The 26,940-nt window shown below is 50.2% G+C and overlaps 2 protein-coding genes across 31 annotated transcripts in view; one reads left to right on the forward strand and one right to left on the reverse strand.

The window, feature by feature from the left end:
- Positions 1-6,808, forward strand: part of D11Wsu47e (DNA segment, Chr 11, Wayne State University 47, expressed) — a 15,223-nt gene extending 8,415 nt beyond the window's left edge. For 6 of the 12 annotated variants that reach the window (XM_017314574.2, XM_017314577.2, XM_017314578.2 and 3 more), the window contains one exon: positions 6,639-6,808. In XM_017314574.2, the coding sequence (XP_017170063.1) occupies positions 6,639-6,751 (113 nt within the window). In that variant the 3' untranslated portion in view covers positions 6,752-6,808. Of the gene's footprint in view, positions 1-1,944; positions 2,081-5,844; positions 5,952-6,638 lie in introns of those variants that run through there. The other 6 variants (XM_011249059.3, XM_011249061.3, XM_030246053.1 and 3 more) reach the window with 2 other exon arrangements.
- Cpsf4l (cleavage and polyadenylation specific factor 4-like) lies at positions 5,604-17,600 on the reverse strand. Of its 19 annotated transcripts, none has more exons than XM_017314657.2 (9): positions 17,255-17,598; positions 16,661-16,929; positions 16,237-16,287; positions 13,850-14,002; positions 10,704-10,799; positions 9,846-9,942; positions 9,489-9,528; positions 7,269-7,346; positions 5,604-6,099 (listed from the first exon to the last, which is right to left on the reverse strand). In XM_017314657.2, exons 2-8 carry the CDS (start codon positions 16,920-16,922, stop codon positions 7,269-7,271), a joined length of 777 nt encoding a protein of 258 aa, XP_017170146.1. In that variant the 5' UTR covers positions 16,923-16,929; positions 17,255-17,598; the 3' UTR covers positions 5,604-6,099. The 19 variants fall into 19 exon arrangements, with proteins under 19 accessions (XP_017170146.1, XP_017170144.1, XP_006533769.1 ...); XM_017314655.2 differs by having other exon boundaries at positions 7,269-7,415; positions 17,255-17,595; XM_006533706.4 differs by having other exon boundaries at positions 7,269-7,415; positions 16,820-16,929; positions 17,255-17,590.
- Between the last annotated feature and the right edge of the window lie 9,340 nt (positions 17,601-26,940).

Below are 26,940 nucleotides of genomic sequence, written 5' to 3' on the forward strand. Positions count from 1 at the left end.
CACTGGGGTTCTGTGGAGTCCGTTAAAGGTCTCTGCAAGATCTGACTTACATTTACATGATCTTTCTCCCCGCCCAATAGTGATGTCGGCGGTGGACTCTAGGGCTTGGCTTTGCTTGTTTGTTTTCCCTACTTTAAACTACTCCCTGCTAGGAGGAAGGGGTCCCCCTTAGTGCCTTAGAACCCCCTTTTCACAGTGGAACAGAAGGGCTTTATGCCGTAAGAGAGAGCAGGAGAAAGAGCAGTCCTTGTGCTTAAGACACAGCAGCTTCATTCTTTTGATCTTTGGGTCTCCCTATGCAGGCTAGGCTAGACCTACACTCAGCGCTCCTGCCCTGGCCTCTGGCCCTTAGCTCTCATTCCTTCCTCAGACTGTAAGCTAGGATGGCAGGCCTATGCCACCAAACCTGGCTAGCTAGACTCTGGCTACTTTTTAAGTTTTTTAATTCATTAGTTTTTACTTTACATGTGTATGAGTGTTTTGCCTGCATGTATGTCTATATACCAAGTATGTGCCCAGTGTCCATGGAGACCAGAGAAGGGCATCAGATCCCCTGGAATGGAGTTACAGCTTTTAGCTGCCTTGTACATGCTGAGAACCCAACCAGGACCTCTGTAAGATCCACCAAGTACTTTTAACTGCTGAGCCATCTCTCCAACCCCCGAGTCTGACTTCCTTCATCCAGACATGATAGCGCATGCCTGTAATCCCATCATTCAATAGGTTGAGGCGGGAGGGTACAGAATTGAAAGCCAGTTTGGGGTACATGATACCCTGCCTTCAAAAACCAAACCATGGCACCTGTGTAGTTATGGTTAGGCTTATACAAAAATCTTAACCTGGAGGAAAATGCCCAAATTTCTTTTCCCATAATTCAAGATAACTTTTGTTCATTTAAGTAATATAAAAACAGGTCTGGAGCTGGAGAGATGGCTCAGTTATTCAGAGCACTTGTGGCTCTTACTCGGGATCCAGGTTCAGATCCTAGCATCCATGTGGCAGCTCACGTCATTCATAACTCCAGTGCCAGGGAATCCAACACCCTCTTGTGCCTTCACCAAGCACCAGGCTTGCATGTGGTGCACGCACATACAATACACACAAAACTCCTATTTAATAAGTCCCTTAATATTTAAAAAAGAAGAGACCCTTACAGTTTAAAAAGAAAAAAGCTCATCGTTCATAGGAGACTACCCCAAAAAGTTTAATATTTTTCTAAAATTAAATTAAGAGGTAGCAGGAGAGCCAGGCGGTGGTGGAGCACACCTTCAATCCCAGCACTTGGGAGGCAGGGGCAGGCAGATTTGAGTTTGAGGCCAGCCTGGTCTACAGAGAACAGGTCTTCCAGGACAGCCAGGGCTACACAGAGAAACCCTGTCTCAAAAAAACAAAAAACAACAACAAAAAGAGGTAGCAGGAGGCCAGGCTATCTCATATGAAAACTGTCTAACATACTGGCTCAGGCCATGCCCCACCGACACAGGAGTGGGCCTGCAGCACCCCCTGCATGCAAAGCAGCCACAGTCAGGCATGGGCCGTTAGTGAGATACGGGCTCCAAACACAAAATGGAAAGCACAAAAGCAGAGTCCTGTCTCCCTAAGGACAGAGCTTGCTCCCGCTGAACCATTCTGAGGAGCTCATGGCTTCTGCTGTTTGGTGGCAGTCCTGCAGACACGATGTGTTTGTGTTGAGACAGGGTCTGACTGTCCGAACTTGAGCTGGAGTGCTGCTGGCACTAAGCACCTGACCTGGGTGTTCTGGTTTGGTTTTGTTGTTTGGTTTTTTTTATCTCTAAAGATGGAAGCTGGATGTTCTTAGGCCCAAGAAGATTTCTAAGTTTATGGAAAAAAAATTTTTTTAAGTGATTTATCTAAGTAAAAGATAGAAATAGCCAGTAAGCCGTACCCTTCCCGGTCCTCATGTTTGTCTCTGTTTGTCCCAAGAGCTGCAGCACTGGCGTAAGTAATGGCGAGCATGTCCGGGAGCCACAGAGAGTGACAGACAGCCGAGAGCAGAAGAAACACTTTACATTTGTACCAGGTCGCGAAGGGTGCAAATAATAAAACTGCTGAAATCACACTTTTCTTCTTCTTTTTTTTTAAAGCTGGAGGACAATTTATTAGCGTTTCAGAGGAGAAATGGGGCAGGCGGGCTGTAAGCCTGGGCGGCTGCTGCAAGGGTGGAGAAGAGTAGAGCTGTCACGCTTGGTTTGGCTTTTGTTTTTAAGGCAGGCTTACACTATGTAGCCCTGGCTGGCCCACAGAGATCCCCCTGCAGAGGGCTGGGATTAAAGGTGCGGCCCACCAGGCTGGGTGTAAGCCATGCTTCCACAACACCGCTCCTCACTGAAGCGAGCCAGGGCAGGAGCTGATGCAGAGGGAGCTGCTTACCGCCTTGCTTTCCATCACTTGCTCTGCCTGCTTTCTCCTAAAACCAGGGACACCACCCACAGTGGGCTATCATCAGGCACTGATCAAGAAAATGCCCTACAGGTTTGTCCACAGCCTGATCTTAGGGAGGTATTTTCTCAACTAAGATTCCCTCATCTCTGAAGACTCTTAACGTGTCAGGTTGACAAAACTATCCAGCACAAAACACCTTTTTCCTCAAATGCTCTGTGCAGTACCTTGAGAAGCCACCACCCTGACACCTCTTATACGTAAATACAGAGGTAGCCCTCAGGGAAAGCTTTGTTGCCTGGGCGATTATGTTTTCAGGAGCATACGTGGTTTACTGTGGCAGGTGGGATTCTGGTTAGATGTGGCAATAGTTTAATGGCCCATCATGCCCTGAAGAGTGTCATCTCACCAGGGTTAGGACCAAGGCAGGGTTTATTTGACATTAGTGTCAGTAATAGGAACTCAGCAGATATGATGACATAAACCTCAAATAACAACACTCAAGTTTATAGAAAACTGGGTTTTTTTTTCCAATAACACAAAGCATTTAACTATTAAAAAAAAAAATGGGGGCTAGAGAGATGGCTCAGCACTTGTTGCTCTTGTGGTGGACCTGGGTTGGATTTCCAGCACCCACATGGCCGCTCACAACCATCTGTAACTCCAGTTCCAGGAAATGTGACATTCTTTTCTGACCACCAAGGGCAGGCCCCAGGTGTGCACATGGTTCACATACATACATGCAGTCAAAAACACAAATACACAAAATACAAAAATAAGCAGATTTAGGGTTTGACTCGCCAGGACACACATGGTGGAGGGACAGAACTAATCCCACACGCTATTCTCAGACCGCCACTAAAATGTGGTATGCATGTGGACACATACAGTGAATCAGAGCCTGGGGGTGTAGCTCAGAGCTCACATTTCCCTAGCATCCATGAGGCCCTGGGTATGATCCCCAGCATCAAGAAAATCAACACCAGCCGGGCGTGGTGGCTCACACCTTTAATCCCAGCACTTGGGAGGCAGAGGCAGGTGGATTTCTGAGTTCGAGGCCAACCTGGTCTACAAAGTGAGTTACAGGACAGCCAGGAATACACAGAGAAACCCTGTCTCTAGCCCCCTCCCCCCCCCCCAAAAAAAAAAAGAAAAAAACACCAACTCTCTGAGCCAGGCACAATGAAACACACCAGTTATCCCAGCACAGGATGCTGAGGCGGGAAGATCTCAAGTTCATAGCCAGCCTTAGCAACATAGTAAGCACTTGTCTCACAAGCTGTTTAAAGGTCAATGTAGCTCAGTGTAAGAGGCCCTGGGTTTGGTTCCCTCGCATCACAAAATAACTACAGTGGAACTGAATATGTGACCTTCACTTGGGAATTAGAAACAAGGTCACCATTGGCAACTGACTGAAGTTGAGGACAGCCTCGGCTACATGAGACCCTATATCAAGAAAGCCAAATGTATTTAACATGTTATTCATAGTCTATCTTAGAGTTAATGAGGAAATCATAGGTCACCATTCTTCATGAAAAGTTAAAAAGTAAATAAGACAGCTGTGCGGATCATCCCCTCTTCCTCCCTCAGACAAGTGGCTGGTCACACTACCAGGCAGGTGGTGTATGTTCCCTGAGCTTCCTCACTGAACTCTTAAGTGGGGCAGACTTGATCCTCCCTGCAAAGCAATGTGGCTGGCCAGTCCAAGGGAGGCCTGGGGGCTGGAGAGATGGCTCAGCGGTTAAGAGCACTGACTGCTCTTCCCAAGGTCCTGAGTTCAAATTCCAGCAATCCCAGGGTGGCTCACAACCATCTGTAATGAGATCTGATGCCCTCTTCTGGTGTGTCTGAAGACAGCTACGGTTTACTTATGTATAGTAGTAAATAAATCCTAAGATACTATGACCAAGGTCGCTTATCGGAGAAAGAACTTACAGGGACTTCCAGGTGAGTCCATGGCCATCATGGTGGGTGGGGATTATGGCAGCAGACAGGCAGCCATGGCTGGGAGCTCCCATCTTGAGACACCACTAGGCCGAGAGAGGTAGAGGATTTAATCCTACTGACACTTCCTCCACCAAGGCCACACCTCCTAGTCCTTTTCAAACATTTCCACAAACTAGGGCAACCAAGCATTCAAATACATGAACCTACGAGGGCCGGTCTCATCCAGCCCACCGCAGGGACTCATTAGGTCCTACAGCCGTCCACACTTGGACCAGATAAGATTTGGGTGCACCCTGGTGCCAGGTGTCCTACAGGTTTGCTGTATGTACTAGGTCACTCTACTGTAGCCCTGTGGTGTGGCTGCTTGTATTCTAGAATGAGGAAGCAGGCTAGGGGAGAGGAGGCAGTTTTCCTACATAGCCAAGATTTATCGTGTCTTAGGGTGGATTGAAGTGGTACTGGAACCAGCAACCCAGCCCCCTGAGCCTGTCTTGTACATCACCTCAGCAAAGCCCTCAGGCTGAAGGAGACCAGACAACCACGCTCCACCTGTTCCTTCTGCAGGCTGCCCTTTTCTATCCTCTTTTTTTCTTTTGAGGCAGGGTTCCTCTGTGTATCCTTGGCTGTCCTGGAACTCACTCTGCAGACCAGGCTGGCCTTAAACTCACAGAGATCTGCCTCCTAAGTGCTGGGACTAAAGGCGTACACCACTCCTGCCTGGTCTTTTTCTGTAATCTTATAAAAGGTCCACTTAACTGCCCACTCTTTCCCAGGGGATTAAGTAGCATTGTGTCTGCTTTGTCATGGGATAGGCTACTGGCCTGGTCACCGCCTTACCTCAGGAGGATAAGCCTTTTCCGTGTGCCTACTGCCTAATCCCCCATGGGGTTTAATCTTCAGTGTCAGCTTGGCTGCAGTGACCTAGGAGATCCACCTCGGTGTGTTTGTGAGGGTTATTTCCCCAAGAGGCTTAGCTGGGTGGAGAAGACAGGCCACGGATAGGTGAACCATCTCTATGTACTGTGATCCCAGACTGAATTTTCAAAAAGAAAAACCAAGAAGGAAGCTGTCCGTTTTCTTTTTCTGTGCTTCCTTGACTGGATTTGATATGACCAGCCAGTTCACACTCCCACCACGGTTTCCCTGTTGTGATAGGCAGTGTCCTCTCAAAGCAGGAGCACAGAACAACCCAACCCCCACCCCACCCCCGTGAGTTGGATGTTTCTCACAGCATCAAGAAAAGGAATCAATGCAACTACACAGAACACACAGTATATTCTCGAGTATAAATAAGCTGTACAGGCAAACAGCTGTCAAAGTAAAAGCAATCGTTGGATCGGATTGCCCGTTTTTGGGAGCACTTGAGGCCGTTGACCCATAGCAGTCTGCGGGAGCGTGGGAGCCAAGCATGGGATGTTGACTGACTGACTCTGTAGAGTTCACAGCTTCAAGTGCACTTTGTTCTCCTGGCTCATGAATGACTCCTCCCTTCCACAGTCAGCTGACCTCGTATCCTGCTGTATGATTGGCATCTCGGGCATGTGCAGGATAAATGGAAATAAGCCAGGTAGAGGAGGCTCTTTCTGCATCCTGCATCTCATTACCGTGATGGAGCTCACTGGACCACTGGGTACAGAATACCCTGAGGAGGCCATGGAGCCAGCCCTTACCTAGGAGAACGTCCAACTCCCTCGCTTCAGACTAGGTTTTGATGGCTCCAACGGGTACAGCTTACTTTGCTGGCATGGTGGCCTGGGTTTTGAAGATAAAGGAGAAAGCAAGCTTAAAAGGTCATGGCTGGTTTTGTCTTTGGTTTTTGAGACACAGTTTCTCTGCCTTCGCTGTCCTGGATTTCGTTCTATAGGCCAGGCTGGCCTCCAACTCACAGAGATCTGCCTGACTCTGCCTCCCAAGTGCTGGGACTAAAGGTGTGTGCGACCACTGCCCGGCTAAGGCCACGCCTTTTCATAAATTCTCAGAAGAAAAGTCCCTGCTTGTCCAGAGAACCGCCGGATGGTTTTCTAGAATGTCTTGGCTTCTCCAGCCTCACGGCTCAGGAGGCTGGGATGGGAGAACCTTGTAAGAACAATGGGTTGAGAGCAGCCTGGAAATAATAGCAAGATCTCGACCCAAAAGAGACGCTTAAGATTCACGTTCGGCTCCCATGTTTCAGAGAAGGCCAAGGTGGTTCTGGACTTGCAAAGGTTCGCAAAGTCAAACAGACAAAAATAAAAGTGTTCTGCTCTCTCACCTAGCTTTCTGGTGTAATTGCATTTTCTTTTTGAAACCAGGTCTCACGGAGCAGAGGCTTGCCTCTCTACATAGCCAAGGAGGACTTTCAACTTCCGGTCCTCCTGCCTCCATTTTGAATGCAAACAGGAATCAAACCCTTGATGCCTACTAAGCAAGCAAGCATTCTACCCACGGGACTGTAGCCTCGACCACTGAGGATTTGTTTAAAGAGAGGAAGAAAAAAAATCACAGTGCAGGACAGACTGCGGGCTAGCTCATAAAGGTATGGTTTTCATTATTATTATTATTATTATTATTATTATTTTACATTTTACTTATTTATCTTGAGATGGGGTCTCACTTTGCAGCCCTAGTGTACATGGAGCTCAGAGATCCACCTGCCTCTGCCTCCTCAGTACTGGGAGCTAAGACATGCACCACCACACTCAGTAGCTCCTTCTTCTTTTGAGACACAGGGTCTCACTTTGTAGCCCTGTCTGGGCTGCCTGGAGCTCGCTATGTGGAGGCTATGTGCCTCAGACTTGCTCCAGTTCTCCAGACTGCCTGCTGCATGCTGGGATTGCAGGCATGTACCCTCCCCACCGACCCCCAATCAGGCCCTGTGTTCTCTCCGTTCACGTCCCTGAACAAGGAAGTGCTCTCCCTGCCCCGTGGGCTCCTTCACCTACCTAAGGTGCAGGGTGTGCCCTTGAGCTGCAGGCCTGAGGCAGACTCCACCTCCTCTGACCGTGGACCATGGGCTTTGCCTGGAAAGGGGACACCAGAGTGTTGCCAGTAGAAGTTGTTGAATCCCATGGCTGGTTGACAGGCTGCAGCTAGAGTGAAATCAGGAGTAAACCGTGTTACAGAGACACTCTGTATAGACATGATCACCTAAATACCCGTAATTTTAGGAATCTCTGGGTTGGGGGGGGGGGGGTAGGTTTGTTTGTTTGTTTTGTATTTTAACATGAGATTTGTTTTGGGGAAATTGCCTTGTTTTACTGTTCCCAGAATATCTTTTTTTTTTTTTTTTTTTTTTTTTTTTTTTTTTTAGTTCTTTGAGAAATCCTATTCACACAGACACACAATTTTATTTCTGAGACATTATGCCGTGTAATCGAGGCTAGCCTCCATCCCCCAGATGTAGTCAAGGCTGGCCTTGTCCAGAATCTCCTGCCTCCACCTCCTCCGTTCTATTTATAATGTTAATTACCAAAAGTATGCCTTGGAAGAAGTTACCTGCTCAGTAACTTATAAAGACAAGAGTTTAGCTGGCCTCACATTTCTGGAAGCAGGGGCCTCAGGCCTGGAAGCTGTGTCCGCTGAGCTTCTGGGAAGGGCCTTGTACTCCAAGTGGTCATGCAGTGTGGTCACAAGGTGGGTAAGGAAGCCGGGAAAGCCCAGCTCCATTCATGGAAACTGCTTTTTTTTTTTAATTTTTTTGGTTTTTTGAGACCGGGTTTCTCTGTATAGCCCTGGCTGTCCTGGAACTCACTTTGTAGACCAGGCTGGCCTCGAACTCAGAAATCCACCTGCCTCCGCCTCCCGAGTGCTGGGATTAAAGGCGTGCGCCGCCACCACCCTGACTGACAACTGCTTTCATCAGTCTCCTCTCTTGAGGATGCTCCACCTCCGAGATCAGGCCCCACCCAACACTACTGCCCAGAGGAAACAGCCAGGGGCTGAGTTGGTGATTTTAAAACATGCAAACTATCATGGGCAATGTGTGCATGAGGCTGGTGCTGGTCCAGTAAACCCTGGAAGGGCCATCCCACATCACAAAACAGTCTTCTCATTTCCCTGCAACCTCTTAACATTTTGCCTTTTAACTGAGTATGTACGTGTTGTGGTATGTGCAAGTAGTACATGCAGTTGCTCACAACGGTCAGAGGAATCAGATCCCCCCGGGTGCTGGGACTAAACTGGGGTTCTGTAAGAGCAGTACCCACTGTGAACCACCTCTCATGCCCTCCTCGCAGCCTCTTAAAAACTGTTCGCATCGCCCTAGTTATCGAAAGCCGTTATCCAGGCGTGGTGGCACACACCTTCATCTCAGCACCGGGGAGGCAGAGGCAGATGATCTCTGAATTCCAGGCCAGTCTAGTTTACACAGCAAGGGTCCCAGGCCAGCCAGGCCTCAACCAAATCTAAATAGTGAGACACTTATCTCTAAAAAGAGAGGGGTTGAGGGTGAGGGAAGAGGGAGGGAGGGAGGGAGAGCAAACAAGCATAGAGAGGCTAGGATGCTCGTCTGTAGCTCTGGAACACCTGCCTGGCTAGTGAGGACCCGTGGTTCACTGAGGTGTGGTCCGGAGAGCATGATTAGCCTGCTGAGCCTTGAAGTGAATTCTCACTGATGCGTGGTAACCATGGGGATAAGATGTCTCCCCCTCGGGACCAGGAAAATATATGACTCGTCATAGTTTTCATTCAGAAAGCTGGCTTTGGACTGTGTCCTGATTTGTTTGTCAGTGAACCCCACTGGTGTGGGATGCCAAGATGGCTCGGTTGGTAAGAGCGGTTGCAGGGGAGCCTGACGGCCTGGGTTCTACCTTCAGGACCCAGACGGCAGAGAACCAATTGTTCCAAGGTGTCCTCTGACTTGCAGACATTCACGGTGGCAAGTGTGCATGTACATATATATACACAAAGAAATAAAAATAACAAGGAAGAAAGAAAGCATCCCCGTGTTACCCAGCTAAAGAAAAGAAAGGAAGGCAGGCCTCTCTGGGTGACCCTTCCAGGTGCAGACATCATGGGCTGAGAGAGGCTGAGAGGAGCTACCGCATGCAGGTGCATGGTGTAAGAGTGGGGTCTCCTGAGACTAGTATAGCTCGAGGAAGCACAGACAGGTATGGGAGCCAAAAGAGAGAGGCCCTCATGTGAACAGCAGAGCGCTAACTTACCTTCACATTACTGGGATGGAACGGAGGACTCATCTTAGGGCTGAGGGGAGGAGAGGGAGACATAGGAGGGGGTGGCGCGAGTGTGTGTGTTAGAGTGGGCCATAGCCTGCTAGCCCTGCTCCCACCCCCACCTGCACCCCTTCCTGAGAGTACATGCATGTTAACAGGGAAGGCTGGAGCCCACTCAGCCAACAGGACCCAGACCTCCAGGGTGGGGCAGCAGCGAAAATCCCTAGGGAGACACTTGCTAGATGACCTCCCACCAAGGGCAAAGGGAATCACATCATGTCAGGATCTAGATCCAGAAGGTAGGGGCCAGCACTCCGGTGGATTGGAGACTAGAAGGATCATACTTACTGCCCAAATTGGCACTGAGGTCCCTCGGGGCAGAAGCCGGTGAAGTAGTTGGGACACAGTACTTGATGAACATGGCGGTATTTACACAGGGGACCTACTAGACAAAGAGCAAATGGCCGCGAGGGTCTGCTTCACCCAGAGGGAAGAATACACGAATAGCTATGAGGAAAAGCTCAGGCTGTAGCAGGCTCTCCACTGGAGACGGGGTGGGTAAGGGACATTGCTGATGTCCCTGAAGCCAGAGACAGATGGGGCAGAGACCTTGGCTCAGGTAAGGGCTGGACATGTGGTTCGATGGTAAAGCACAGGTGGACCATGCTCCAGGCCCTGGGTTCCATCCCCACAGTTTGCCTTCCCCCAGCATAAAGCAGGTACTGAATGGCGAGCATGCTCAAGCCACTCCCAACCCAGTGCTAAGACGCTCACCCGGAGGCCCACGGGACACATATGATAAGACCCAGAGACCCATGGGAACACAACCTTCCAAGTTTGCAGGAAGAGAGGGAGACAGGGAAAGGGTGGAATTTAGGTGGCATTCAGCACCTGGGAGCTGTGTCTCTCATGGACTAGACTTTCTACTAGTCTTCTCAGCCAAGGTCCTACATCCACCCGCTGAGAATAGGGTGTGAATCTCACAGCCTTCCCTGAGAAGCCTGTCATGCCGACACCAGGCTGAGTCTCCCAATGTCTCAGATTTCTCCACCGGCATACAAGCCTCGGACAACCTCAGAAAGGCGTTCCACTGGGGTAGTTATATGGCCCAGTTTCATGGGGAATGTTACTCCTTGCTTGCTGAGCATCTCCATCGGGAACACCCGCATCCCTCGGGCATCCTATCCCTGTCTCGCAAGCTCTTACCTTCCTTGCAGAACCCTTGGTTATACCACGGGCAGTCCTGGAGCTTGAGAACTGGCTTCAAGTGCAGGAACAGGCATTCCTTGTTGCTGCAGTTCCCTGAAAAGCCCATCGGTCTTTTGTCTATAACCAGGTTCACACTTCCACAGCCCCGCCCTGATTTACCTTGACCCTGCCATGGAATTGTCTTCCCCCTGTCACCATCTTTGGAAGGCCTCTAACACTGAAAGGGGAAGTTACCTTCTGGTCATCTATCTCAACTAGAAACACGCTACCATTTCAGAGTCCCAGGAAGGGCAGGGGTGTTTTGCAGAAAGTACCGTGGACAGAGTAGAGGTTCTATTTGGGCCCCAGGGAACCTTTCAGAAGGACTGCGTTAGGGGTGAGCTTGGGCTGGGCTGTGTCTATGCGGTGAACCAAGCCTTGGTCAGCTGCATTTCTACAAGGAGGCAGCCTTGGAGGCACGGGCCGCCTGCAACTGCCAAACAAGGATCTTAAGTTAGATCAGAAGAGGACTGTGATCTGTCCTGTCTCCTTTCACAAAAGGGCTTACTGGCACATCCTAGGCCATCTTAGTGTTTCTGGACTCAAAACTACCAGTCTGTCCTGCTGGGCTGCACATTGCTGTTCCAGATCTTGGCCAGCAGGTGGCAGCAACACTCCAGCCTGCACTCCCATCTTTTGCACAGGCCTTTACTCCTTTCAGTCCTGACAGTTACTAAATGTTCTTTCCTGCGCTGCCAGGCCTCAACAATGTATGTGCGTGCACATGTGCATGCCCGTGAGTTTGTTGAGCTTATTTACAGAGCGTGGGTAAGGTGTTGCTTACAGAAGTTAACTGACTCCAAAACAGCGGGATCTCCACCAAGTCTCAGTCCACCACAGATGCCAACTATAGATAGATGCTGCATCATGGGGTCAACCCCTTTCAGTTGGTCTCCTCGTGTACGCTACACATCTCCCAAGACCACTTGCAGTTCAGTAGTATTTTTAGAATAGACACCGAAGCAGAGCATGGTGGTACACTCCTCTAGAGTCTAATTCCAGCCCTTGGGAGGCAGAAGCTGACAAATCTCTTGAGTTTGAGGGCAGCCTGGTCTGCATAGCAAGTGGGGGTACTGGAGGTGTGAGGGATGATACACACACACATACACACATATGATATTTTAAGGACAACTGCCTCCTAGGTTCCAGGATTAAAGGCATGTACCACCTAGCATATAAGTCATATAAGTTTTTTTTGTTTTTTTTTGTTTGTTTTTTTTTTTTTTTGGTTTTTCGAGACAGGGTTTCTCTGTGTAGCCCTGGCTGTCCTGGAACTCGCTCTGTAGACCAGGCTGGCCTCGAACTCAGAAATCCGCCTGCCTCTGCCTCCCGAGTGCTGGGATTAAAGGCGTGCGCCACCACGCCCGGCTGCTTTTTGTAATATTAGAGGTATTCACCCACTGTTGAGAGCAAAACCTTAGATTGCAAATCACGATGGTGAGCTTGCACATCTGCGCATAAATAATTACTTGCATGCAAAAGTGGTCCCATGCAGGACCACATCTGCTCATCAAACCCGGGGACTCAGGGATGAAAGATTAAAGGGATCTTTCTAAGTGAAAATGCTTTAGGCAGTGACTTATGGGGACCAGCCTCCAGATAAACTTCGTCTGTTTATTCTAGAAAGACATTCAGGCACCCTCATGAACTGCCAGAGGCACTGGCTGGCTCCTTGGAGAAGGCAGTCTAGAACGCTGGACTGGGACGAACTTCCCCTGCCCTGAGAAAGACTTTGCCCCTTCAAGGTACCCAGTGTTATGAAATATAACACACAGCCCCATCTGATAAATTAGTTCTCCACAGGTGAAATGAGCCAGTTAGGTTTATATTAAACACAGGTTGATCAAGAAGCTGCTCTCAAGTGGGTAAGTTCACTGGAGCCAAGGAAGGAGGCTAGAGAAATCACCATGGGGAGGAGGGAGGGGGAGGAGGGAGGGACAGAATGAAAGGGGTGGTAAGAGCGAGCCCAGGACCTGGCCCCGACAGAGGCTGGAGGAGACCTGACCACACAAGGTAATTTTAGGGCCCAGACTTCTAAACCTCGTGGCTTTATTTACACAGTGACCTTCTCTTTCCAACAAGTGATGCAGGATTTCCCCTTTGGGAGTTACCATGACATTTTCATCTAAAATAAAAGTTATAAAGAGCAGGCGAGTAGGAAGAAGATGGCGGGGGTCGGGGCCGGGGGGGGGGGGGGTACCGGTGAGCATTCCAAGTGGCAGTACCAAACACATCTCCTTTGGGGAGGCCTGGCCTGGCCTGGGCCCAACAGAGACTGAGAGGTGCTCCGTTCAAGGCTATTCCTGACAGTCATCTGGGGGTTGACTGGCCAGGCCTGGAGTGGGGAACAGGATCCTATTGCTTTCCCTTTGTGGTAACTGTCACTGAGACTAACAGGCCGCAGGCTTGACACGGGCTTGGCTCTGCAGCCTTTATTTATTTTTATTTCTTGTTTCTTGAAGGATTTGTGTGTGTGTGTGTCTGGGTGTTTTGCTTGCATGTTGTGTGTGCATAATGTGTGTGGCAGGCGAGGGGTCCAGAAGAGGGCATCAGATCCGCCCCGGAGTGACTGGCAGTTGTGGGCTGCCTTGTGAGTTCCGGGAACCAAATGCAGGTTCTCTGGAAGAATAACAAGTGCTTTGAACACTGAACCAGCTCTCCAGCTCCTTGTTGGCTTCGTTTTGAAACAGGGTTTGACTGTGGAGCCCTGGATGTCCTGAAACTTACTGTGGCCTCAAACTCAAGAGATCTGCCTGCCTCCTGAGTGCTGGGGCTAAAGGTGTGCACCACCATACTTGAATGCTAATTTTTATTTCCTTTCTTGTTGTTAGACAAGGTCTCCTGTAGTGCAGCCTAACCTTGAACTCCTCTGTAGCTGAGACTGGCCTTGAATCCCGGATTCTCCTGCCTTAGCCTCCCTAGTGCCGAGATTAGAGGGGTGCCCCACCATATCCAGCCTTGGTTGTATTTTCTTAGGGTTCAGAGAAGCCGACAGCTTAGGCTCAGATAAGGCTGGACTTCTGGGGCACACCTGACTACCAGATTCCTTTCCTACCCCACCCTAAAGCCCTCCATCACCCCCTACAAACCGGGAGAGGCATTACCGAACTTGGAGTGGAAATAGCACACGGGCATCTTGCTGACGTCATACTGGTGCAGGAAGTCGCAGCAATCACTCTTCCGGCAGAGGCCTCGAAGCCAGTGTTTGCACACCACCAGCTTCTCACCCTGCTCGTGCCGGAGTGGGCATAGCATCCCTGCGGAACATGATACCTGTTGTAGGCCCCACCTAACCAGCCTGGGGGATTTCGCAGGGCCTGGAAGGTGACTCCTCCTCCTCCTCACCTGTCATCTCTATGTCCCATCACCCAGACACAACCTAGAACAGGCTGGAAGAGGGGTCAGGGGACCACACTGGGCAAGAGGATATCTTAACAGAACCTCCAGGCTGCCTTTCCCATACCCAGCCCAGCTCTTGGCATACTGTAAGTGCTTGTTGAGTTCATGACTTTTACAGGGAGGGAAATATTCTGGATTTGTTTATTCCTTATTAAATAATAATAATAATAGAGCTGGAGAGATGGCTCAGCGGTTAAGAGCACTGACTGCTCTTCCAGAGGTCCTGAGTTCAATTCCCAGCAACCACATAGTGGCTCACAACCATATGTAATGGGATCTGATGCCTTCTTCTGATGTGTCTGAAGACAGCTACAGTGTACTCATATAAATAAATCTATGAATTAAAAAAAAATCTTGGGCTGGTGAGATGGCTCAGCAGGTAAGAGCACCGGACTGCTCTTCCAAAGGTCCGGAGTTCAAATCCCAGCAACTACATGGTGGCTCACAACCATCCGTAACGAGATCTGACTCCCTCTTCTGGAGTGTCTGAAGACAGCTACAGTGTACTTACATATAATAAATAATAAATCTTTAAAAAAAAATCTTATGAGCCGGGCGTGGTGGCGCACGCCTTTAGTCCCAGCACTCGGGAGGCAGAGGCAGGTGGATTTCTGAGTTCGAGGCCAGCCTGGTCTACAGAGTGAGTTCCAGGACAGCCAGGGTTACACAGAGAAACCCTGTCTCAAAAAACCAAAAAAAAAAAAAAAAAAAAAAAAAAAAAAATTCTTATGTGTTTGTGTGTTTGTGTGTGTGTGTGTGTATGTATGTATGTATGTACGTGCTTGCGTGCCGAAGCCCTCAGAGGTCAGAAGTGCCATCAGATCTATAACTGCAGACAGTTGTGAGCTGCCAGGTGGGTGCTGGGAACTGAACCAGGGTCCTCTGCAAGAGAAGCAGATGCCTGTAACTGCTGAGTCGTCTCTCTCAGTCTTTGAAACAGGGTCTCGAGTAGCCCAGGCTGGTCTCAAATTCACTATGTTTCCAAGAATGAGCTTGGAATTCTGACCTTTCTGCCTCCAACTTCGAAGTGCGGAGACTACGGGCCTGCATCGCCAGCCGGAGATCATGAGCTTGCTGCAGGCTAGGCAAGTGATCTACCCACGCACTGCAGGCCTCCTTGGCGTGAGTTCACGACTTCAAATATTAAGGACAACACAGGCATGACATGGGTGACTCTAACAGTGGCCACACACTAGAAACATTACATTTGACCACCTCGGTATCTTTATTCAGCAGACACTGCCACTGGAAGGGAGGGCTATGTCTAAGCAAGGCTTGTTTCCATGCGTGACAAGGACATCCTCTTTGAATGCCCCCTGGCCTGCCTGCATGACTCTGTCTGTCTGTCTGTCTCTCTGTCTCACACACACACACACACACACACACACACTCCTGGCTGGCCATTCCTTGGGCTCTGGCTTTCCTCAGTAGCAGCTTTCTCTTTGAGCTGTGGCTCACTCACTCTGTAATGGACCTCGAAGGTTCTGGTTTCCCGGGGCCTGGATGGCCAGTGAGCTCCTCTTCTTCTCATGCAATCATCCCGAAAGGGCTCCAGGTCCTCTCTGCCCCACCCCCAGCCTCCTGACTTATAGGAACCGAATATTAAGGCTCTCCACGGCAGGCCCCTTAAGACTCTCTTCACCTGAGTCCATAGCCGGGCTTCAGGGTGAATTAGAAACACTACTGTTAGGGGTTAGGTATGTAGACCACTGTATGTTGCTATTGGAGGAACCTCAAAGTGACCTCCAATCCAGAAAAGAAGACCAGTAGCCAGGGTGGGGTTCAAATCAGAGACTTCTGTCATAAACTAGCTAAGGTATGTCGTCGCACAGGTGAGCAGCCTTGAGCAGATAATAATATGACCGTAGTTAGGAATTGAGAGTGTGAGCCTTGTGTGGTGACCCTCAGCATAATAAAACACAACTTCTGTGGTACCAACTACACATGGCTGGCTACCTTCTTGCTCATGACAGAGGCTGGATCCTATCTAGTCCAGGAGCCAAGCTCACACTACGTCCTAGTCCCCAGCTGAACCCAGCATGGTCCCCACAGCCGTTCCTGTCCCGGCCCAGCCCAGGCCTGACTCACTCACCTTTCACACAGAGCCCTTTAGCGAAGAAGTTGCACACAGCTGAACTGGACTCTGGAGGAGAAAGAAACCGGAGGAGAAGGTGGCGTTCCCAGAGCTGGAGCCTTGCGGCAAGTCCCACCTAAGCCTCCGGGCTTGGAGCTGCGTGGGCCCCGACTACTCTCTCTGGCTGGGCTTTGGAGTTTTGTTGTTTACCTGTTCCTTTGCCCGTCTGTTTATGCAACTGTCTCGCCCTGTAGTTCAGGTTGGACAGAACCGCCACAATCCTCCCGCCTGCCTCTCAGCCCCTTGGCGGCCCCAGTCCACCATCAAAACCAGTTCTCATTTGTCTCCGTCTGTGGAGGCTGAGTCAACGGGGTACCCTCTTCCGAAACCCTTCCCCCACCGCCCAGAACCAGTCTCTAAATTCCACTTAAACTCAGCCCACCTCTGAGGCAGGAGGTGGAAGGTTTCGGGGGCACCCAGGGAGCTCTGGCAGCTCGGAAGTCTGCCTTTCTATCCCGGGCAGTGAATACCCAGAAGCTGTGTGGGAGAGACGCACAGCACCTCCAGGACCTGAGCAGGGGACACAGGCATCGCCACTCACTGTCCATGCCCTGGAAAGGCAGTAGCCCAGTGCCCTTCTGCGATTCCACATCCAGCTCAAAGGCGAACGTGAACCCTTGCAGCCCGGCAATGACCTCCTCCATCTTCCGTCTCCCGCCGGAAAAGCAGAAAGAGCCAAGATGCCAGAACCCCCGCAGGTGGCTCCTATATAGCCCATCCGCACCTAATCCTAATTAACGGGGCCAGGCCCTATCTGATGCTGGCCCCTCTTTCTCACCCTCTCAGGTCACCTCTTCCTTCAAGGGGCCAGGTGACTGCACGTGACTTTCTGGCTGAGTGTACCCCCAGAGGCTCCTCGGCTGCCTCAGCCCTCCCACCCACCCATGCAGGTGCAGGCCTTCCAGGGCCCCACACCCCCACACTGTTCACACAACCCCCATCCTCAGCTGGGGAAGGGATTGGCAAAGACTCACACCTGCTTATCTCTGCCGATCACAGAACAGAGCCGTTGCCAAACCAGTGTCCCATTGTATGTGTGGGGATATAACTACCCATTGATGCGAACCTACTGCATACAGCGATGCCCAGGTGTTGGGTGGAGTGGGATGGGGGTAGTCAGAGGGTGTGTGGGACAGAGGAAAGGTTCCTCCACTAGGTCCCAGCCACTCTCCCTCCCACCAGGCCCTCTGAGCCTCTTTTCTAGACGGAATGACAAACCCCAAGCGTGCTCTTCCTGGAAGGGGGGTGGGGGGGGACAAAAGGAATGCAGGCCAGAAGCATCGGAAACAGTTCCATGAAGGGCCCTTTGTTTACCCCGCAGGCAATCACAATGGTAAGCTCCGAAGGAGGTGGAACCGACCCAAGGCTGGGGGTGACCTCCCAGCGAGGAATCCACTGGGCCACCCCAGAGCCTCCCTTACCCGGAGAAAATGCTTTGTAAATGAAATATCCATGCAAATGTTGTTTTATTATTATTAGGCCAACCCTGCCCTGAAGGGCTGAGGACCTCAGAATCGGCTTTCTTAGGAGCATTTTTAAAGCTCTAATTAAACCAGGCTATTTCCTTCCCCCTCCTGGGTCCTGAAGTGGCCTGGCCTCTCCAGGAGCCACTGTTACCAGGACATGTGGGCTTTTTAGGCCCTAGGAACTAGAACTAGAGACATCTCCTCCCCGGGACCCAGCGGGGAGAGGTAAGCTTGGCGCTGCAGGCCTGTGGCTGAGCCGACAGGATCCAGCCTGCCAGCTTTGTTTCCTGCGGCTGTTATGCCTAGATCTGTTGTTCTTTTGAACTCCAGATCTGAAAAGACAGCAGCTGGAGAGATAGATCCGCGCTGGGAATGGCCTTGGAGCTGGGTGGGGCTGGAGTAAGAGTAGCCTGGGATCACCCTGTACCCGGGACTGTAGGCAGAATGGCTGTCTAGGGCTGGAGATCAAGGGTCCCTGGGGAAGAGGCTCTTGCATCTCTTGACCCTATCCTTAGGTATTGATTAGGTCCTTGGTCTGTCACCTTGGGATTATTTGAGAGTCCCATGGGTCTGCTAGAGAAGGCAGAGGGGGCAACCAAGGTGCGGAAAGCTCAAGGGCACACTGCAGAGCCACGTCCTGGAGGTCACTGCCATGGGTGGGGGCTTGGGGGGCTGGAGGGACACTCAGGCTATGGGGCAGAAACAACACTGGACAGAATACGGGTTGGATGGAGGGATGAGGGCAAGGAAAGGTGGCAGAGAGTATGTTAGGAGAAAAATCTGGTGATGATGGGGGGGGGGGGGGCTTTGTCCAGAAGAGGGGCCTGACCAAGACTCAAGCAAAAACAAGCATTCAGAGAAGAAAGGGTGCAGTGGGCAGTAGGCTGGGAGGTGGAGGAGGGGAGGAGTCCTAGGCCACTTCAGAGGTTTGGATTGTTTTGTTTTGTTGTTTTGTTTTTGAGACAAGGCCTTTCTCTACTTAGCCCTGACCAACCCCAACTCACTAGGTAAATTGGCCTGTCTCCGCTGGGCTAAAAGGCATGAGCTGGGCTGGAGAGATGACTCAAGAGGTTAAGAGCACTGGCTGCTCTTCCAAGAGGTCCTGAGTTCAATTCCCAGCAACCACATGGTGGCTCACAACCATCTGCAGTGGGGTCTGATGCCCTCTTCTGGTGTGTCTGAAGAAAGAAATGGAGTACTCAAATACATAAAATGAATAAATAAATCATTACCCCCCCCCAAAAAAAGTATGAGCTACCAGGCCTGGTGTGTGTGTGTGTGTGTGTGTGTGTGTGTGTGTGTGTAAGGGGTGTGTGCTAATCATAAGGGTGATCACCCTGCAAGTCTTCCCTGGAGGATGGGCTGAGAGGAGGCAATGGATATGATATGCAAATAGTAGTCAGACTGTGATGGCTCACACCTTAATCCCAGCACTCATTTGGGAGACAGAGGCAGGTGGATCTCTGAGTTTGTTCGAGGCCAGCCTGGTCTACAGCAGAGCAAGTTCCAGAACAGCCAGAGCTAAACGGAGGAACCCTAAAACCAGTCAGAGCCCTGGGGACGTGGTCTGAGGTCCTTTCAGAAACAACCCTGGTACAGAACAGCTCGCGCTCCCGCCCCTTGGCTCCTCGTGGTTAGTGTGGCATATGAAAGCTAAACTGCCCCCTACTCAGTCCAGTGCCCTTACGGTGGGTTTGGCCTTATTTGGAATTAAAGACTTTCCAGATGTCAGTAAGTCAGGAGTTCCAAGATATGATCGCCCTGGAATTAGGACCATTAGTGGATGTCCTTGTGAGTGGAGAAGAGGACCCAGGCATGGTGGTACACACCTGGGTTGAGAGCATCCTGGCTGCAAGAAAGTCCGTCTTAAAATGCAAAAGGTGGAAAGAGATTCGAGACACAGAGATCCTGTAGAGAAGGCCACTGGAAGCCAAGAGGTAGAGAGAGGGTGGAGCCATCCAGCTAACTGCAGCAAGAAGACCTGACATCTTTGGCCTTAAGAACTTTAGAAATTAGGGAGCTGAGGCAGGAGGATTGCCATGATTGTGTGGCTAATCAAGTGTGGTGATTTGAATGAGGATGGCCTCCACATGCACATACAGTTGGATATCTGAGCTCCTTCCATAGTTTGCTGGAACTGTTTGAGAAGATAAGGTATGACCTTGCTGGAGGAGTTGTGTCATTGGGCTTTGAGGTTTCAAAAGCCTGTACCATTTCCTTTGCCAGTCAGCAGCTAGTGTGCTCTATTCTCTCTCTCTCTCTCTCTCACATACACACAAACACACACACACCAGATATAAACTCTCAGCTACTCCATCACTACCATGCTCCCCGTCATGAACTCTAGCCCTCTGGAACTGTGAACCCCCAAATGAAATGCTTTCTTTTATAAGTTGCCTTTGTCATGGTATCTATTCACGGCAATAGAAAAGTTACTAAGATCTAGGTTACATAGTGAGTTACAGGCCAACTTTGACTATAGCATGAGACACTGTCCTAAAAAAAAAAAACCAAATAAGACTGGGGGCTAGAGAGATGGCTCAGAGGTTAAGAGCACTGGTTGTTCTTCCAGAGGTCCTGAGTTCAATTCCCACATGGTGGCTCACAACCATCAATAATGGAATCCAACATCCTCTTCTGGTGAGTCTTAAGACAATGACAGTGTACTTACATACAATGTAAGTCATTACATACTATGTAAGTACACTGTATCTACATTAAACAAATAAATAAATCTTAAAAAAAAAAAAAAAACAGGGCTGGGTGCTGGGTTTAATCCCCAATATCACGTGAACTGCGTGTGGTGCCCATGCTTGTAAGAGTACAAGTAGCATAGTAAGAGTAAAAGTAGGGCCGGGCGTGGTGGTGCACACCTTTAATCTCAGCACTCAGGAGGCAGAGGCAGGCGGATTTCTGAGTTCGAGGCCAGCCTGGTCTACAGAGTGAGTTCCAGGACAGCCACGGCTACACAGAGAAACCCTGTCTCGAAAAAACAAACAAACAAACAAACAAAAAGCAGTAAAAGTTCAGAAGTTCAAGATCATTTTTGGCTATACAGACACTTTGAATCCCAGGCCAGCCTGGGGTACCTGAGACCCAAGTCATGAGGCACCACTGGGGACTCAGGTTGGCATCCTCCAGTTTTATTCTCTCTTACTGATGACAAATGTCCCCATGTGACCAAGGGAAACCTTTTCTTGTCCCCTAGTTTAGACTACAACATGACTCCCAGGGAATATCAGCACCCCATTGTACAAAGATAGAGAGCAGGGGATACACATACAAAGATGAAGAGAGGCAAGCAGGATGGGCTGGAGAGATGGCTCAGCCAACTGCTCTTGGTCCTGAGTTCAAATCCCAGCAACCACATGGTGGCTCACAACCATCTCTAATGGGTATCCGATGCCGTCTTCTGCTGTGTCTGAAGACAGTGTACCCACATATATGAAATAAATATGGCTGGAGAAAGTGGGGGGGGCAAAAAAGAGAGGAGGAATATGTTTTGTGGATGTGTGGTGAGGTGTGGGGGAAGGGGCTGCCTCGGTGGCCCCATGCTGAGGCATCCCTTCCCCCTGAGAGACCAGACACTATTCTAAAGTATAGAATAGACTTTATTCAGGGCATGTGGAGGGGAGTCAAGAGGGTAGTAGAGGCAGAGAAAGGCAGGGAGAGAGTAGAAAAGTAGAGGCTGGCCATGAGCATGTGGAGATAGAGGAAGGAAGGGAATAGGGAGACAGGGGGAGCAGGAAGGCAAGAGAGAGAGGAGGGGGTGAGCAGTCCCTTTTATAGTGAGTCAGGCACACCTGGCCATTGCCAGGTAACTGTGGGGGCGGAGCTTAGACAAAATGCGAACCTGAAGCTCTGGGGATGGGGGGACAAGTTCCCCTCCAGGGATGTCCCCTCCATAGATCCAGCTTCTGTGCCCTGTAGCTTGCCCATGTGTTGTCCTTTGTTAATTAATGCATGGGTGCAAAGTGGACACCAAAGTCGCAGCACAGTGGCATTAATTTCTAATCACCATCATTACGGACGGGGTTTTCCTTCAACTCCAGCTACAAATCCCATGAATCATCACCCTGCCGCCTCCCTTCCTTTTTATAAATGCCCCATTCTGAAAAGCAAGGGTCGGTGCCCAGAGCTTTGAATTCTCTGGCTGTGTAGCCTGGCGAGGTCAGCACTTCCTCCCCCAACCTCACCAGGCATTGCAACCTCCTATCTGTGCCTTGCTGGAGCAGAGCTCAGACTCACCCATGGCCCATCCCCTTTTCTTCCTGAGCACCTGCCTCCCCCCACCCTCTAGTTAATCCTGAATTCATGGAAAGGCCTTTGTGGCACAGGCCTGGCACATTTCTGTGCATCTCTCTGTTTTATTTGTTTTATTTATTTGTTTGTTGAGACAGGGTCTCACTCTGTATCCCTGGCTAGCCTGGAATTTGCTTTGTAGATCAGGCTCTTCTCTGTTTCACAGAGATACCTGCCTCTGCCTCTGCCCCCTGAGTGCTGGGATTAATGGTGTGTCCTATACCTGGCATAAAACATATTTTTATTTTATTTTTATTACACTTACTTGTTTATTTTTGTGTGTTGGCGAGTGCATGCCAAGGTGTAAACCTGTGGAGATCAGAGGACAACTTGTGGGAGTTAGTTCCCTCATTTTCACCACAATATTTGAAGTCCAGTGATCAAACCCAGGCCATCAGGCATGGCTGCAAGCACCATTACCCACTGAGCCATCTCGTTGGCCTACAAGTACCAGCTCCATGGGAATTGTCTTTCCATGAGAGGACAGATTTATCTGCTGTCTAGGCATGACAATGGGATTAAATGGGACCTGGTGCACAAGTACCCAGGTTCCCTGCCCCTGGTCTGGTCCACAGTGCCATCCTCTGGTCACTTTTGTTATTCTATTGCTGCAGGGCCTGCCTGGTTAGATGTGCCCTTGGGTGGGTGGGGCTTGCTGTTGGCGTTGCCAAACTCCCGCTTTGATAAGCACAGCAGTGTGAGAGCCATCTTTTGGGGAGGTGACCCACAGCTGCTGCGGCTATTGCTGCTCAGTTCCAGAGACAATGACCCAGTGTGCCCTGCTATCTCCGTCTCCATGTGCCCCAGAGATGCCACTAAGTGGGGACAGCTGTTGACTGCACAGTAACCACTTAGATGACAGCACAAATGGCCAGCAGGCGGAGCTCCGCACAGTCTGACAGGTCTACACCTGGCTTCCTAAGAACCCCCAGAGCTCAGGCCTGCTCCCAAGTCCTGGCCCCCTCTCATCTCCTAGGCCTTAGAATGAGGGTCCTGCCTGCTTCCTCTAAACAAGCAAGACAAGGCCCCCGAGGCCTAAGACAGTGACCAGGTCTTTGCTAATACCTATGATTGGGGCTTTGGCCTAAGTCAAGAAGTTAAGATCTGCCGGGCGTGGTGGCACACACCTTTAATCCCAGCACTCGGGAGGCAGAGGCAGGCAGATTTCTGAGTTCGAGGCCAGCCTGGTCTACAAAGTGAGTTCCAGGACAGCCAGGGCTACACAGAGAAACCCTGTCTCGAAAAAAAAGAAGAAGAAGAAGAAGAAGAAGAAGAAGAAGAAGAAGAAGAAGAAGAAGAAGAAGAAGAAGAAGAAGAAGAAGAAGAAGAAGAAGAAGAAGAAGAAGAAGAAGAAGAAGTTGTTAAGATCTTTGGGGGTCTTGAGAAGTAAGCCCAGATCTGCAGGCCCATTCCCTCCCCCCACCCCCCGATTTTCCTTCTGCACTGTTACCACCAAGAGTCTTGGCCTGGTTTTCAGTTTACGTCCCACTGTCCTTTGGTTCTGAGCCCAGAGCACCTTCAGGTTGAGCAGTGCCTTCCCAGAGCTGCCTTGGGTGCAGAGAAAGTCCTTCACAGCCCCTACCCTTTGTAGAAAAGGAGTTTCATGAGTTCAAGAGCCCAAAGACCCCGCTAACAACCAAAAGTAGGTTGTCATAGTGGCAGATGGGGCTAACTGGAGCTGCACCTGCTTTCTTTCCAGCTCTCCACAGTCCTTTGGCTGCCCTCTCTGGTCTCTGGCTTACTCAGTCCCTGGGAGGGTATCCACTCATTCATTCACTGACTCACAGACTCAAAAGTATCTGTCACCAGGAGTGGTGGCACACACCTTTAATCCTGGACTCTGAAGGCAAATCCCTGTGAATGTAAGACCGGCCTGGTCTACATAGTAAGTTCTGGGCCAGCCAGAGCTACACAGTGAGACTCTTTACTCTGAAACAAAAAGAACCTGTCAGCTCCTCCCCCTGGACCACTCAGAGTGAACAAGACATAGCCACTTGCCTACTGCTGTGGACAGCAGAATGGTGGCCTGTGGCCTGGCTCCCAGAAACTGAGAATCGTCACTACACATGGCAAAAGAGACCTTGCAGAGTCGATGAAGAACCATTTGTTCTTCTTTGAGGCAGTCTCACTATATATCCCTGCCCAACCATCCTCCTTCCTCGGCCTTCAGGTGTTGGGATTATATATGTGTATTTATGTGTATTTATGTGTGATTACCCAGCAACCACAGAACCTTGGGAGGCAGAGAAAGGCACGTTTGAAGATGCTGACCTGCTAGCTTCAAATGAAGGTAGATCAAGGGGCCATGAACCAAGGAACAATGAACTGATGTAGTAGCCCTGCCTGACCTGGAGCTCAATATGTAGTCGAGGCTGCCTTTAAACTCACAATGAAGCCCCCTGCTCCTGCTTCTGCCTCCCAAGTACTATAATTAAAGGCATGCATGCCTGACTAGTTTTTATGTTTTTAAAAACTCCAGAGACAGAGTCCCTGTTTGAACCTGGAGACGAAAAGCAGTCTTCCCCACGCCCTGGTTTAAGACCAGATTTGGGTCAGGGGAGGAAAGTCAGAAGAAGTCTGGTTATAGATTATGTCCTTAGCAGGGGCACTGCCCTGGTTCTGTTCTCTGCACCACACACCATTTTAGGGCTGGGGATGTCAGCCAATAATAGAGCACTTCACTTCAGAAGCCATTTCTGAGCTCCAGATGTGGGAAGTACTTCCAAATCCCAAATTTGGGAAGTGAGGCCTTTGGCATACACTAAAGATATCCCGTTTCTATGAATCTTAGAAAAAGCCCTTTGCTGCAAAACCCTGAACTCACTCTAGAAAGAAGGTCAAAGCCAAGGCGCCCGTAGTCCCTGGGCCAGGAGCCCACAGCAACCAAAAGGCTGTGTGGCACATCAGATCTCGGGAACACTGTCTTTTCTAAAACCTGTCAAATGCCAACCTAGACCATAATTGTTAGCAAACTTGTAACCCAGTGGATGGGGGTTGGGGAGAAGGATGCAGCAGGGCCACCCAGGACTCAGGATGGTTATGTAACAGGGAGCTTTGGGAATCCATACCCACTGACCCAGAAGAAATGATTCTTCCAGGCCCGACAGCCACAATACCCTTCACCAATTGTGAGTCCGAGGTCACAGATTTGATCTGCCTTTGAGGTCCACTATGTACCCAAGAAAAACATTTTCATCGACATGGCCTGCCCTCGGGGCTGTTATCTCCAAATAAGTCTCGGAACACAAGGCAGACAGACAGAGCACAGATGGAAACACCCTCTGGGCCCCACTATTGACAGGGAAGCCATTGTGACCATTTTTGATGTGCATATCGCAGTAGGCGTGGGTGGCAGTAGCAGGTGACAGAGAGGGCACCCTCCTCTCCCGCCTGAATAAACCACCCTGACCTTGGGCCAGGACATGTGAGGGACACTTAGAACAACACATGGAGCATAGGCACGAGTCCCATGACCCCTTCTCTCCCTTGTGACTTTGCCTCCCTTTGCCTCCCTTCATCAAGCCCACAGCTTCCCCGGCTCTGGGTCCCTGGCAGGCAGTGAATTCGACCTCTTGGCTAATGACTTCCTGGTCCACATGCATTTTTCTCCACACAAGTAGACAGCTGTGCCATCTCTCCGTCAGGTCAGCTTGGGCTATTGGAACAAAACAGATTTCGAGTTTGTAAAGTGACACACCCTGGAGCTCAGGATGGAGCTCGGGTGGTAAAAGTGCTCACCCAGCACGCGGGAGGCTGGTTCCATCCTAGCACGTCATGAATGGAACGTGGTAGTGTCCTAGTGAACTGCCTGTAATCTCAGCATTCTAGAGGTGGAGGCACAAAGAACAGAAGACTCCATAGCAGGGTCAAGGCCTCCAAATACAAGGCCCTGGTTCACAAAAGGTGAAGGGGTTGGCCTGGCTCAGTAGGCAAAGTGTTTGTCGTGCAAACTTGAGAGCCTGGGTTTGGATCCCCAGCACCTGTGTGAAAACCACTGGGGAGGGAAGAGACAAACATGTCCCGAGGGCTCGCTGGCTGGCCAGCCTGGCCAAGTCAGACAGTGCCAGGTTCAGTAAGAGATTCTATCTAAAACTAGTGAGGAAGGAGGGTACCAGACCCGGCTCAGCACTTTAGAACATTTGTTGCTCTTGCAGAAGACCCAGACGTGGTTCCTAGCATCCACACCGCAGCTATCCCCATCTGTGGCTCCAGTTCCTGGGGAATCTGACACCCTGTTTTGCCCTCGATGGGCACTGGGGCACTGAGTGCGTGTGGTGCAGACAGACAGACAGACAGACAGACATGGAGGAAAAACACCCATAAACAAACGAATCTTAAAAATAAAAATAATAATAATAATAATAAGGTGAAGCCTGCAAGATGGCTCAGGGGGTGAAAGTACTTACTTTGCAAGTCTGGTGACCCGAGTTCAATCCCTGGGACCCACAGAAAGGTGGAAGGAGAGAAGTGACTCTGCAAAGCTGACCTCTGACCGCCACGCACGTGTCACACCTGAGCACCATATCCACTTATTATGTACATACACTCAATGAATGAATCAATAAGGTGAAGCGTGAACACCACGCCAACATCCTCTGCTGATCACATCCCCTCCCCTGCCCCTGAGGAATTGTGCTAAGGATTTAACCCAGGGCTTTGCAAATGGTAGATAAGCTCTGTACCACTGAACTACACCCCAGTAGTGCTGGGGCTGAGTTTTATAGACAGAGGGAATTCACTGTGTAGCCCAGGCTGGCTCCTGCCTACAGTAACCCTTCTTCAGCCTCAGGAGTGCTTGGATTCAAGGCTTGGGCCAGCCTCTGGTTTTTGTTTGGTGTTTTAGACAGAACCTTGCTATGTCTCCAGGCTGGACTTAACCCTGTGCTGCCTCCTG

Source organism: Mus musculus, chromosome 11, assembly GCF_000001635.26.
Source record: "Mus musculus strain C57BL/6J chromosome 11, GRCm38.p6 C57BL/6J".
In the NCBI taxonomy this organism is placed as follows: domain Eukaryota; kingdom Metazoa; phylum Chordata; class Mammalia; order Rodentia; family Muridae; genus Mus; species Mus musculus.